Source organism: Argiope bruennichi, chromosome 8, assembly GCF_947563725.1.
Source record: "Argiope bruennichi chromosome 8, qqArgBrue1.1, whole genome shotgun sequence".
NCBI classification, from domain to species: Eukaryota; Metazoa; Arthropoda; class Arachnida; order Araneae; family Araneidae; genus Argiope; species Argiope bruennichi.
Window position 1 is genome coordinate 53,261,355 of NC_079158.1, and position 15,317 is coordinate 53,276,671.

The 15,317-nt window shown below is 29.3% G+C and overlaps 1 protein-coding gene across 1 annotated transcript; it reads left to right on the plus strand.

The window, feature by feature from the left end:
* Positions 1-728: 728 nt before the first annotated feature.
* LOC129981564 (zinc metalloproteinase nas-4-like) lies at positions 729-15,116 on the plus strand. The gene is made up of 6 exons (XM_056092458.1): positions 729-884; positions 3,650-3,705; positions 4,201-4,276; positions 9,215-9,332; positions 12,311-12,489; positions 14,798-15,116. Exons 1-6 carry the CDS (start codon positions 791-793, stop codon positions 15,031-15,033), a joined length of 759 nt encoding a protein of 252 aa, XP_055948433.1. The 5' UTR covers positions 729-790; the 3' UTR covers positions 15,034-15,116.
* Positions 15,117-15,317: the final 201 nt, after the last annotated feature.

The window sequence follows — 15,317 nt, forward strand, 5'->3', positions numbered from 1 at the left end:
TATAAAAAGGATTTGAATTATTAAAATCTTTTCTTTTAAAGTTATAAAAAATTTTGGAAAAAAAATTTCATAATTTGTTTACTTAAAAAAAAAATGTCTATTTTTTTTTAATTTTTTTTTTTTGCTACATTTTTATTATTTAAGAAAATTAAGTGTCAATGAAAAATTCCCTAACCCTGGATGATAGGATAGTTTTATATCTTTTTACATAACTATAGATATTGTGGTATCTTAGTGTAAGCTCATAGTTTCGAAGTCGGAGGAATTCAAAATTTAATATCACTAAAAATTCTTCACATAGTGAGTCTAGTGCAAGTTAAATATGACGTGATTGGTTAAACATCCTTCTGTTGTCGTGGTGTGGAAATTCAAAGAAGGGAATACCAGTTCAGATGTCTCTCTCATCGTCTAATCACTGGTCAAAATTATGAGTTACATTCCAAAAGAGTCCTAGTGTTGCTCCAGATAGAGGCATTAATATAATAACTAAATTAAATTCTCTATAGTTATTTAAAAATATTTGATTAATTTATTAATAAAAAGTTCTAATTTTATGAAAATACATTAAATTAGCTATTTCATAAAAATATTTCAAAAACGTATTTTTAAAAAAAAAATGGCATTACGTTCATCAAATTTCTGAATTACTATGCGATGCTATTAGTAAATAGTGATAGGTACAGATGCTTTCTGTCTCACAGAATTATCGTATGAAGAGATAAAATCTGCAGATGAATGAGGGTTGTTGCATCCTGAACCTTTTTAGGAGCGAAATCCTTGTTTTGGAAAGATGATTCATCTCGGTCTGTTTGTGGCTATTCTACTTATTCAATCTTGTAGTTTGGACTCGGTTAAACCTCAACAATATTATCCCATTGAAAACTGTAAGTTTTAAATTTTATATTCATAAAAATTATATTTATATTTTAGTTCAATAATCTAATGCAAATATATTGTGCGTTATTACATCATGCTAGTGAAAATAGATATGGGACGTTTCATTTCTAATTCTGGTTTAATGTTAAGTGCAGGTTTTGTTAGAAAAAGCGAGTTTTCTACTTTTTCGTTTAGTTTTAATATTTTTAAGCGTCAATTGTATTTTTTTAAATCTGAAGTGAAATATATTCAACTACTTTCAGTTCAAAATATTATCTTTTCAAAAAATGCCAGTTTGATTTTTCCCGCTTTGAGTATTATTATTATTATTATTTCATTTCTTAATTAATTTGTAGAAAAATATATATATTATTCTTCCTAAAATAGCCTGCTTACTGTAAGATACATTATTTATTTTCAGTAAACGGAATAGCGATATCCAAGTAAATAAACAAATTGCAATTACTAAAAATGCGCGTTCAGTTTTTGTGATCTGCAGTGGACAAGTAAAAAAAGGGGGGAGGGGGCGAATACCAATAAACCCAAAAATGTACATAATTTAGTCAAAGCGAATGACAACATTTGTATAGCTTCATAGAATAGTGACAAAATTGTTTGTGCTTTAGGATAAAATATTTACCGCTGGCAGATGAAATTCAAAATTCAATGAATAGCTAGATTTTTACTGCAAGGATCGCATATTAAATCTTATTCATCTAATTTTGTTACTCTTTTAAATTATCATTTCCTTATATACTCGGAAAAACATAGCATAAATCATAAAATGCTGATCGTCAATCTTTATATCCTTTAGGTAAGCAGTATCAGCAGGGGGCAAAAAAAAAGTAATAAAATCATTTTCTTGAATTAAAGAAAATATGTAGAGAAAAAAATCAATAAAATTTCGACATAAATGACCCATCTTTTAGCTCTTTATTATAATGTAAAAGATTATTTTTGATATCACCCAATGTCATCAGTGCTATGGGCAAACAAGCTGGTCGCTAAAGGAGGCTTGGTTGAATAATAAAATTATGAAATATATATTTTTTTATGTGTGCAGTCAGTCATTAAAAGTCAGTCATTTTAAAGAAAAGGGTATAATAATTACTATTTGACGTTTAGACAGTAATATTTCATTTGTGTTTTAAACTATATTACTACTATTCCATTATCTTATAACTCGAAACGAAAGATAAAGCAATAATTTCATCATAACTTTAAGATCGTAAATCTTATCACCATAATAGAAAGTGTTATCTCATATACATATGATTTGTTAGTAAAGACTTGAGTACTTTTTTCCCTGTTGATATTATTACTATTTCATGTAAGAAACAACTTGAAGACCACCGCTTCGATCACGGCGAATTCTCATTTTCAGAATTAGAATGATCCAGAGAAAGATCAAATAAAATTTTGATAGCAGCAGATCTATTATAATACAAGACATATCTATTTTATCACATATCCTGAAAAAAAATATAATAAATTAGTTACATAATACTCGTCAAAGTAAAATTTGATTGTTTCTTTGTACAAGATAGTTTGTATGAGAAATAGGAAAAGTATTTAACATAAATTATTCGTTTTACAATTGATTAATTTCAGCAATTGAATTGTAATTAATATAATTTTTTTAATTAAAGAAAATTGAATTCAACTGATTTTTTAATTTAATTAATTTGTTCAGATCCAAATTAACACAAAAATCATAGCAGAGATTAATAAAAATAATTTAACACTTGTCGTTATTTTCTTTAGTAAAAAATTGGCCGGTAAAATCTAATACAATCATAGCAAAGTGTTGTGACTCTAAGATTCTTTCAGTTGGCAGTGGAGCGATCTGCGGGATATAACTGAAGCCAACACAACAAATATTTGTTAAGAAATGACTTACTTAGTGCCTCTTTTTAATAATTTAGAAGTGTAATTCCCAAATGTTTAAACATTGCAATCTACTTTTTTAAAATCGAATCTATAGCAATACATCTCGCCTTCGGTTTCTCATAAAGATGGGAGAAAACTCATTTATTGTTAAATATAATAAATGTTTACCTAGCTGATAGGAACTGCTTAAAATTTTTTTGTGCGCGCAAATTATATTGAATGTTTATAACAAAAAAAAAAAAAATGCTGATTAATGGGTGGAATTCAAGGTGTCACTTGTTTGTTTATTGTGTTTTTTTAAATTTATTTATTTATCTTTTTTATTTATTTATTTTTTTGTGTCGTCTTGCTATATTGTGCCTTAATGAAAATTTTAAGATCTCATCATATTTTTCCAAATTATTGAAAGGTTCATAGAAACTCAATATCGTGACCAATTAAAAATCGACTTACGATTTACCAATCAATCAAGTTCCATAATTTGGAAACTCTTGATCTGGAGTTTATCACGTAATTGCATTAATGTTGCAAGAGTCTAATTTTTTCATAAATATCTGATGATTTTTATTTATCAGTAAAAGTTGAAAAATAGCTGAAAAATCTCGGAAACCAATTTTTTCATTTAAACAGAACTGGTTCCATGGCGTCCATAATATTTTTATTTTTGTTCAAAATTATATAAGGTTTCTGCATTCATTACTAAGTAGTTAAAATATAATTAAGTGTAATGCGCATTTCGAGAAAAAAATATTTGAAAAGAATACTCAAAAAAATAAAATTGATATAAAATTCAGTTTGTATACTGTAAAAATTATATATTTTGAAGCTTTTGCACGTTGTTTACTAATTTTAAACTCTTGATTTCTTTTCTTTTCTTTTTTAGATAAACTAAATCTTTTCCAAGGTGATATTCTGCTCGGAAATGGAACTTTTGATATGGTGAGAAAACAAGAAAAAAGGTTATATTCATTTTAATATATGTTAAATGTTTCTTTATAGAATGTTTTAATAATGCACATGAATTTTTTATTAGAACATGTCTCTACTTTCAAACATCTTCAGTTTTGCATTTTTTTTCAGTTCATATTTTTTTATGATCCATGGTCTTTATATTGGTACGAAAAAACTATAATTTAAAAATATAAGTTGTTTTATTTTAAAAGATAGATAATAGGCAGACAAAACAAGAATAAACGTTCACATTCTCGGTTCAAATATAAAGAATAGAAATAATACAACTAAAAGATCTAAAGTATATACAATTCGCCTGATAATAAATATAATATTAATTTTCTTTATTTTTCTTATCTGATTTTTTTATTTAAAATATTTTGCTACATGAAAACCAAAATAAAAGTCTTTATTTGAATTTAAATCATTATTGGAAATCATATATTTTGTTTTCATTACAGAGACTTAATTTGTTTTTCTTAGGATAGGTTCGCCGTCCCGCATAAAGCATTAAGATGGCCGGATGGAACAGTGCCTTATATTCTAGATGATATATATTGTAAGTTTTGCTTTCTTCCTTTTTTCTGTATTAAAATCAAGTATCGAAAATTATTTGTGATATATTAGCTGCTTTTAATGACCAGGTGGTTTTCCATGATAAATCGCTAATAAAGTTTTTATTGAATATTTTATGTAACTCTTAATGTGTTCGTCAGAGAAATATCTTTAAATTTCAAATCTTGATAGACATATAATTGATGACCATTTTACACAGTTCCTTTCATTGTGTTTTACATTTCCCTAATTTTTTGTTTATATCTTTATATGTACAAATATATCAGAGAAAGATAATTAGTATTTGAAAACGGATGCACTTTAAATTTTTTCATTATTCATTGATTCTCGAAATTAAATTGTAAATGTAAATACAAAAAAAAATTATTAAAAGAATGTTTTATACTGAAACCAACTCAGTATGGAAAAATAAGCTGAATTTTCATATCTTTGATTATGAATAATAAAAAAAAAAAAGAAAAAGCCTGGATGAAATATTAGTAGCAACAATGAAAATGATTTGAGTTTCATTTCAACAACGAAATATATTCTCAAAAACTATACTTGAAATAATTTTTTTAATTAATTAAAAGTACAAAAAATCAGTATCACAGAAAACTTAATTTTTTGAATTTTAAAATGATGTAAAAATAATTTTTGTGTTATAAAATTTTTGAAAGTTATCGCCGAAAAGCGCCAAAATATCACCTAATTATAATTTATTATTAAGAAATATTTTTAATTTTAAAAAAATATATATTGCTAAATTTTAATTAAATTTCAAAGAAAATCTCTCCAAGGTGCAAATTCTTACTCTCCAATATATATGTATGTCGGTAATTTTAAGTCAAACGGTCTGTCCTGTAGAATACTAACTAATTTACTAATTTTTCTTTATTAATAGAAGAAATTCGATAATTTAGAAAAATGGAAAATATGCGAGATTCATTATATGATTAGGTTAATTTGGTAATTTCTAATTTGAATTTCTTGTAAATTATTTGGTATGTTTAATAGTATGTGGTAGAACTTTTTTGCGATGCTATCGTTTTCTACATATGCTTCTAACCATTTTTCTTTCTTTTTGTATAAAGGTGCTGTTGTTTCCCATTTCAGAGTTATTTGGTAAAAGATTATAAATCTTATAACTTCTAAATTATACTTCAGAATTAATTTCTGCAACTGATATCCTCGAAAATATCATAGTTAATCAACAGAGTCATCTTAAATGATGCAGAGGTTGTATTGCTGACATTTACACTCAAAGTTCAATATATTGTCAGAATTAGATATGGAAAGTGTTATCAGCACTTTAGTTGCGTATTTACAAAACAATATTATCAGGACTTTTGTTTTGTAAACGGAATGTAAAGAATCCTTGAGTGCTTATTTGACATTTGGTATTTATTGATAAAAGCAAACACTTGACACAAATGTCTTAGGACGTAGCTCCCTCTGGTGAGCAATTGTTGCATCAATGTTGCAATTGTAATTGTTATGAGAAACTGAAGTCTTTTAAAACTCATTTTAAAAGTAAAGATATAAAGAACATGAATAATTAATTTTTTTTTCCTAAATTGTTTAGGTGATCTTAATAATGCCATGTTTAGAAGTAATTGAGACAGTAAAACATTGAGAAAATTTGGCTTTTGTGATACAATATTTATGCCACTTTTGAATATGCATTTTTTTAAATAAGTAATTATATAATTATCTGAATTTATTATGCAAAGAAAGGAATTTATTAAAAAAAATTAAAATTGAATCTATTATTATAGGGTCTGTTTAAGGTAATTGGAAAAACATTTTTCAGACATTTTTTTCTTTCTATTTAAAATGATTGTGTGCGATGGAAATTAGACTTATAATTTATTTGAGTCGAATGAATCATTAAACAATATTTTTTTCCTAAATTAATATATTTATTGCCAATTCTCAGTTATAAATATATTTATGCAGTGACGTAGAGATCGAGGGAGGGACAAAACGTTATTGATGACCTGAAATGAACATTGCTGCGTTCATATCATTTTTTTAAATGAAATGTCTCCTATGAGCACGATATATTGTATGATATCACCGCGATATTATTCGATATAATGAATACTAGTCAATATTCATGAAAATATCGTTACAAGGTTGTTGGGCATTTTGTGCTAATAAGATCTTAAAGTTGCCGAAAAATGCCATCTGTTTTTATTAAACCGCTGATGTTGATGGGGGTGAAAAATTATATTATAAATCGACCATGTTCTTACGCTTTTGCATTTATAACTTACCAAGGCATCCCTATTAGCACAAGATATTGTACGATATCCCCATGATGTTATCCGATATTCTGAATGCCTGCCAACATCGTGTGGATATCGGTACACTATTGCTGGGCATTTAGTGCTAATAAAGATGTTTCCAATTATCTAAGAGATCATGGATTAATTTGGTTGAAGCGATAAGGGATGTGCTAGGATAGAACCTGGGACCTTGTGGTTCGCAGTCCAGTAACTAAACCATTTTACCAAAACGATCGTTCGGGTAGAAGAGTTGTTAACAGGCTTATATGCTATTCACCACATGGTAACATAAGTTTTGAATTCTGATTGCAATAATGAACTGGTTTGAAGAGAATTATGTTTGAAATGATAAGAAACTGCTTATTGCCTCAAGATATATTTTATCGCCAGTTCTCAATGATCCCTAAATGATTTTTTAAAACTTCTTTTCGATAAAAATGTATACCGTTTTATGGAATATCGCGTATAAACTATAATAACTAATTAATATAACCAATCTGGAGTAATTTATAATCATTCTACTTAATATTTTGTCGGGAAAATGAATCTTTATAAAAATAGAAATGACTGAATATTATTAGGCACGAAAAAGAAATATCTAATACATCGGAACGCACTTTAAATTGAATAAAAATGACCCTATTAGCACAAGATATTGTACGATATTACGATGATCCTTCAACCTTCGTACAGTTATTGTGGCGCCATCTATCCACAGCAAAACCAAAGTCGTCAGACTCACTTGACGCAGCAACACAAAAAGGCCACAGCAACCCAAAGTCGTCAGAACTCACTTGACGCAGCAAAAGCATCAGCAACCACTCACCCACACACGCTCTCCGCTACTCAAATGGGTTACTCAGGCACATTAGACTCAACAGCTATTATATCACCACTCAACGGCCATATCGTTCGTCTCACCTCCGACTTACTGGAGGGAGAGTCTGTGGTGAAAGCTTGTTGACAGCTACGCTACACGAGCAATTGCTTTTGTATCATGGTAATGTTACTGGGCTGCGAACCACAAGGTCCCAGGTTCTATCCTCGCTCATCGCAAATTCGCCACAATATCCTCACGATGTTGTTGGATGTTCTGAATGCCGGCCAATGTCAGAAAGATATCATAACAACATTGTCCGACATTTTGTGCTAATAGGGTAGTAATTTAATTTAGTAGTACAAAATAGGGATTGCACTGTAAATAGAACGTTCGATCGATTCGATTCACTATTTCTTTGATATTTACGCTGCCTGAGAAGAATCTACTACAATGATGCGATCTGGTTGCATGACCTTTATCTAACTAAGAATGTGAAAACTATTATTAATTTTCAAAAATTTTAATTTAATCAAACTGGTCTCTTGAAACTGCCACATTAAGTTGACATCAGTCTCACGGATGTTCGAATAAAGGGTATTTATTTTGATCCTTTGACATAATCGATCAAAATATACATATTTGTAGGAAAAAAAATCAATCATTGATGATCCTAGATTATCTCCTTTATATTCAGAACTTCCATTTCTTATTGAAAAGAGTCAAAATTTTCGTCTTCAGATTCCGCTGTAAAGTACTGAAGGACTAGACACTTTGGTGAGATGGCGACAGAAACTAAATTTAGTCGGTGCTGAGTGGCAACGTGGAGAAAGAAGCGTGGAGCGGAATGATGTGGTGTGCGTGAAAAAGAAACACCGGGAGGAATAGCTTATTACAATTTAAAATGTTTCATGTTTAAATGTTAGTCTTTGTAAAGTTGTGTAATGTAGTGATCGTCTCTATGTTTCAAAAAAGAAATAAACCAATTCGGTTTAAAAATCGGCCTGCTTCTTTGGAATAATCCACGCTACCATATTACACCGCCCTCAAGTTAGTTTTCTATATTTAACGTTAAGCAACATCAGATTGTTATAAATAACATACTGTCATTCTGTATATAGATCACATGGTAGATTCTTTAAAAATGAAAATTGTTAATTTGACATAAAACATTTAATATTTTTGTTGGAACGAATCGCTAGGCCACAGTCCTAGAATTAATATCACTCCCTACCATTTAAATTATTTCAAATGCACAGAAGATACAAGTTTTTATGACTATAAAAGCCTGTTCCTAATGCCCATATGTTGAAAATTGTCAGATACAATTGAGAACGCTATTCTATTTCTCAAGAGAAAGCACAAAAAGGAAAGTCTGAATCTTACTCGTATTCATCACATTTCGCAGATCCAAAACGTACATAACTCTGCATCTTGCATTGCAAATAATCGATGTAGGAGAAGGAATAATTACACTTAGGAATTTTTGATTTCACGGTTGTGACTAAAGTAAGTAGACATTTGAAAATAACGCAGATAAAAAAACACTGGAAAGTTTTTTTTTTTTACCTTTCTTGAGAGTATCTTAAAGTACACATTTCCCAGCTTTCTAACCCGATTAGCACAAAATGCCGAACAACATTGTTACGATATCTTCCCGATATTGGCCGGTATTCAGAACATTCAACAAGATAGAAATATACAATATCTTCTGCTAATAGGGACGACTTCATCGATGTGTAACTACAGTTCCCGATTATTCCTTATTCCTAACTATCCTATTTGACACTTTTACAGATTTTACAAGCTGTATGATATAATTACTTTATTGCAGCTGACAGCGAGAAAGAATTGATTCGATCCGCAATGGATGAATTCGAAAAACAAACTTGCATCAAATGGGTCGAACGAACCGATGAAGATTCATACGTAGAAATATTCAATGATGTGGGGTATCTATTTATTTTATTATTTAATCTTTTTTTCTTAATACATTTTATGATAAATGAATTATTCTTGATATTTATTGATTTTTGAATGATCATTACAAATTCTCATTACACATTGTGTTCTCTAAAATCCTATACTTCAATCTTCCATTACTTTATAAAGGTGACAGATATAGTCTTAAAAATCGCGTTTTGATAATGAAACACGTAAAGTGCCATCTATCGGTAAAATTCGGAGTTAACGTTCCTATCTTGAAAACGGCACAAGATAACATCAATTATAAAACTTAAAGTCACAGAGTATTATCAATTTAACACCAAAAAACATCTTGCTTTCCTTATTTTTAAAAATCGAATGCATAAAATTCACATTTGTGTGGTCGCGAGTTCCAAAACTGTGATGTCTTGAATCATAGACGAAAGAAGCATCTGCTCATTTATCTTTAAACTCATTTATCTTTCCCATTCCAAGTGATTTCTGTCTTTCACTATACATCTCTAGACTGCATTTCCCATTTATATTACGCAACATGAGAGGCGACGTATTGGCATATGCGTGAACAATATGTCATATATATCTATTTAACTGCAATTTATACAAGGACATATTGTATATCAATCATCCTAAAAAAATACTTACTCTTCATAGAAATTAAGATTTTTAATATGGAGCGTTTATCATAGCACTTTTTATTTCGGCTAATATTAATAACGAGTTTTCGAATAATAATAGGGGGGCACTGTGGTCTGGTGGTAAGGTATCGTCTTCGAAACCCTCTTCTATCGAAGAACCTTCGTGTAAGCGTATCTGGTGCATTCTAGATCCGTCGGAGCCAAATGTCCTCTCGCTGGTGTGATATGCAAACTTGGAAAGGGGGTGCCGGCCCAGGTGTCATTCTCGTCATCTGACCGCAATTTAAAAGTACGAGGTCTGTACCAAAAAAATATGATGTTGCATTAAAACGGGAGTTTAATATAACTAAATTAAACTCGAATAATAATGTATTTTATTGCATTCCCTTTGTTTTTGGAAATTTAAATAATAATTATTATTTTGTGTGCTAATTTTATTTGTTTTGTATAATTTATTAAATCTCATTCTTTTTATTGTCTCTTTCTACGTTTAAGCGAAAATACACAGGCTTTTATAAACCTTTCAGCAATAAAAAGAATTCTTTAACATTAAATAACTTTAGTTTTGAACACACTTGTATTTTTGCTACTTATAATAGCAATTACTGGTTCTTGAAATTTCTGTTTAAACATTAATATTGTATTTAAACACATTAGAATATCGATGATATGACTCACTACCTTGGTTATATATATATTTTTTTTATTATAAAGTCAAAAAGATTAGGGAATGACATTTATTGTGGATTATGAAGTTACACTTTTTGAAAAATGTTTAGTTTGTGTTCCTTATTCATTGCTTATGGGAAATAATTTTATAATCTGTATTACTTACTGGAGGCTTCACAATTTTGCTCTTTTCAACCACCATTGTTAATGGTTATTCAAATGTTGTCTTTGTTTCAAAATAACTGTGATTGTATTTGAAATGGCGAGGAGTATGTAGTGCAGAGATGGAGAGCATCGTCCGAATTCGTAGTATGACAATCCAGTTCAAAGTGGGAGAAATTGGCGAGAAAATGGCAAATTAATCTTTCTATAACTCTCGTAGAAGATTAAAAAATAATTTAAATTCTACCAACTATTGCCCTCAAAACAACTTTTATGCTGAGAGTGGGTTGAAAGTTGCAATACGTAGAATTGAGAGAGAGAAAACTGATTTTCTACCATGGAGTTCGATTGTTCTTTAATCTATGTTTTATCACTCTGTTGGAAATCTTTTACATCATTTTTAAAATTTTCAGCATTTGCATTTTTTCATTCACCTTTTTTCATCCTCACGGCCTCAGTTTTTATGAAATAAGACGAAGAAATAGACCAGGAGAAGTTAAAATGTTCTTTTTCTTACATCTCCGAACTAAAGATATTCTATTGGCACAAGATAATGTACGATATACCAATCTGTTCTCGATATTTCAAAGATATCCTATGTTCTGCAATATCTCGATGTTATCATAATTATAGTATAAGATAGTTTTTGCTATTAGGTTATTACTTATGAACTTTCGATTAATATATTACTATTTGTAATTAATATCTATAATTTACTATACATGATGTAAAAAATTATTTAAAACGCTGTGCAAGGCAAACCGATAAACATAAGAGTTCCAAACTGATAAACCCATAATTACTTTTTGGATAGTAGTTATTCATTAAGAAAAGAGGATTCAAAAATTTTAGATTTTTAATTAAAAATATTAAAATTTTAGCATTTTACCTCTATAGTTTCGAAACATATTGCTTAAAACCATATTTATACCTCTCTAAAGTTCAAAAGAGTTGTGTTTCATTTTAATACCAGTTTTACTTCATAACGATTTTTTTCTCTAATTTGAATAAATTTTAAAAAAAAATCTTTATTTTTTAAATAATTGTGTTTAAAATACTTTTTATTATTTTAATAAATATGTTTATAATAATAATTACTGTGGCATCAAAAATATTTTTTCGTCTGCACGCTTTCGCTTTTATCATAAAGAGTAAATTAAAAGAAAAAGAAGAACAGATGTATCAAATCATTGTCATGATACAATGTATGGCACTAATGATTCGAATCTCCATTGAATTTTTTAATAGTTGCCAGATGGATCTTTCGAATGATAATCTATTTCTGTACACTCATTGATTTCAAAACAGCTGACATGAATCTTAACTTCTGCAAGCAACATATTGTTGCACAGATAAAAGTGTAAAAGCTGTGAATTGCATGAGGAATTCAATGCAATTTTTATTAATCTTTAATATATGTTATTTCTTGGTAGCACGAGTAAATTATTTGCATAACATTTCTTGAAGGACAATTAACATAATCAAAGTTAAACTTAATTTAAGTACTTTACTTCCAGGTGCTATTCAGATATTGGAAGAACTAGCGGCAGACGATCATTGTCTTTGGAGTCTCCCATCTGCATGAGAAAAGGCACAATCATGCACGAACTGATGCATGCTTTAGGATTCTTGCACGAGCATTCTCGTGCCGATAGAGACGATTACGTGGATGTTGTTTGGGATAATATAGTAGATGGTGAATAATTCTCTTATATTTTATTTCTATCAAAGTGCTAGCATGTGCGATTGAGCAATAATATTTTCTATAATTTAGTCTTGAAATATACCTTGCAAATTTACTTTTAATTTATTCTGATTAAGAATATGATTCTAGCAATAAATTGGAAGGTTGAAATTTAATTTGATGTACTCCTTCAGTTTATCGCCAATACGACAGTCCAAACAATCATGTAGAGTAAGTTTTCTAATAACTCTTTGTTGGCTACTTGGCTGCATTGTTTGCTTGACAGCCATTTTGATTTTCGGCATTGGTCGGCTAACATCAGTGACAATATGAAAGGGCTAAAGTGAATTAAAGTAAAGTAAAAGACTGGTCCATTATTTATTCGATTGCATGTGCACTATGATTTAACATTAAAAAAATAGCTATTAATAAAAAGCAAGCGTGGTTCTGGAATTTAATAAAAATTTAATGACAATCAAGGAAATAATGACAGCTTTTAAAATCAGTAGAACTATCTACAATGTCTTGACCTGCTAAAAGAGAGCTTTGCTTTAAAAGATTTTAATGCATTTGCATTATTTTTATTACCTGAGTTTTTTATGTTGTAATCTTAGTCTCAATTATTCGTGAGAACGATCAGTTTTATATATTTTAATGTTTTTATTACTGAATTGCTATTTTTGTGAAAAATTTACATTATTTTATTGTTGCTGTATATAGCTTTTACTGTAGTTTATTGTGGAACAGTATTAAATAAACACTCCCTATGCTAGGTGGATTGATCTGTGTAACTACCTTTACTCCCCACTCGTTTGAGTCGAGCAGATGTAGTCTTTCGATTTGTTTGCATTTTAATTACTATTTTTTGGGGACAATAACTGTAATTGCGCTTCATCATTCCATGTTAGGCCTTGTACTCTTATTTAGGTAGGTTGAGTCAGTGTGGGTTATAAAATAAAATAAAAAAGTAAGTTTTAATCATTTATAATAATGAAAAAAAAAATTCTCTTTTGATATTTTTAATGTGAAATAATGAGATCTTTTGAGGCTTTTGATGAGCAGAAGTAAGTTTTAATTTTTTTATGATTCTAATGCCACAAAAATTCCTATCAATGCGTATGCTTATTTTAATCATATATTCATCTATTTTGAATTTAGTTCATGCCGTAGTAGACGTAATTTAGGCTGTAAGTCTACCTCAATGCTGATTTCGACGAATTTATGTAGGTAGTCTCTCAACAGCCAGCAATGTTTTGTAAAGGGACGCATTGATCTACCAATTTTTGAATAATGGTGAAAATAGAATAGAACCCTTAACTTTCTCCCTCCGATCCCATTTTCTCAACCATACCATACCTGCACTTTGTAGGCCACTGGTGCATTTTTTTCAAAGGAACCTTTTTTGCTCCCAAAACTTAAAATCCCATCCATTGCGATCAAGGATTATTTAAAAAAATGAGTTTAAGCTAAATCATGCTGTTAAAATTAATCAAAATTTGTGATAAATTCAATTTATCGTATCATTGATTATTATTTATTTATTTTTTGTATAGACCAGCAGCAGAGAATAATTTTGTTCCCAGCGATAACTGAATTGTAAATGAAATAGTATTAGGAAATAATGTAGATGAAATGTTAATTAATTTTATCCTTGGAAAAATGATCAAGAATTTAACGCAATTTTACTTTAAAAAATTTCACTATCTGTCGCTTGTTTTAAATAGAAGGATAGGCATTGACCTTACGGATTACATAAAAATATGCACTGAAAGCTTTATTTGGGTTTAGCTTAGATTTCTTTTTTAAATATTTCTAAAATCTCTACTTGGAAATAAAGCACTCGAAGGCCAAAAAGATGAATTAAAAGTTATCGCAACCAGAAACATACACCTTTCATTGTTAGAGTGCCATATTAACTTTAAGAGGGCCAATTTTATTAAATATGGCTTTTTCAAGGCGCTTAACCTTTAAATGTGTCTCTTTAAAGGTCAATATGATGTCCTGTTATATTTTTAATGGCATTTTGGCGTCATAAAACTTATCACCATTGGGACGGCTCATTTACACGATAAATAGAACAAATGTAAAACTATTAAAATGACATAACTCTTATTTATATCACAATTTGATGCCTAAAAATATTTTGTAGGAAATAATGAATATCTAAATTATACCTAAGACATTTAATTGAAATTAAACGTAACCAATTTTCCAACGGAATAGTTGGTCACCAAAGACGGCTAGTATATGAATAAAAGTAAAAGCTTAAAAATATTACATATTATAATAAAGTCAATCTTTTTTCTCCTTCTTACCCAAGGCAGACAGTCGAACTTCGAAAAATACCGTCCGTCAGAGATTGATACGATGGGTCTCGATTACGACTACCGATCCGTGATGCACTACGAACCTTACATGTATGCTGCAGACAGAAACCATCCGACACTGAAGCCTTCGGATCATCAGGTGCCTCTGAATCAACTCGGCCACGGACAAGCCGAGGGAGTTTTCACAGATCTGGATATAGAGAAAATAAAAACCTTCTATGAATGCTAATGTGACACAGACCGAAATATTTTTTTTTATTTCCATTAAAGTTGTAAATAATGAAATGTACAATTAAAAGTCATTATTCTGGATGATCGAGTTGTGATTTGCAATATTTGATGTTAATGGTATTATTTGGTATCAATTTTATGATTAAAGAGGACATGTACAAATTCTCAATTACAATGTTCTTATTCGTAAATTCAATTATTTATCATGGAACAGAGTAGATTATGGTTAAAAAAGATTTAGATAGGAATCTTTTTCCTCTTATTTGCATTGTTTCTATCGTA

Coding starts and splice junctions, on each gene's coding strand:
- LOC129981564 (XM_056092458.1), top strand. CDS start 791: ATGATTCATCTCGGTCTGTTTGTGGCTATTCTACTTATTCAATCTTGT. Junction 885..3,649: donor ATATTATCCCATTGAAAACT/GTAAGTTTTAAA, acceptor TTTCTTTTTTAG/ATAAACTAAATCTTTTCCAA. Junction 3,706..4,200: donor GAAATGGAACTTTTGATATG/GTGAGAAAACAA, acceptor TGTTTTTCTTAG/GATAGGTTCGCCGTCCCGCA.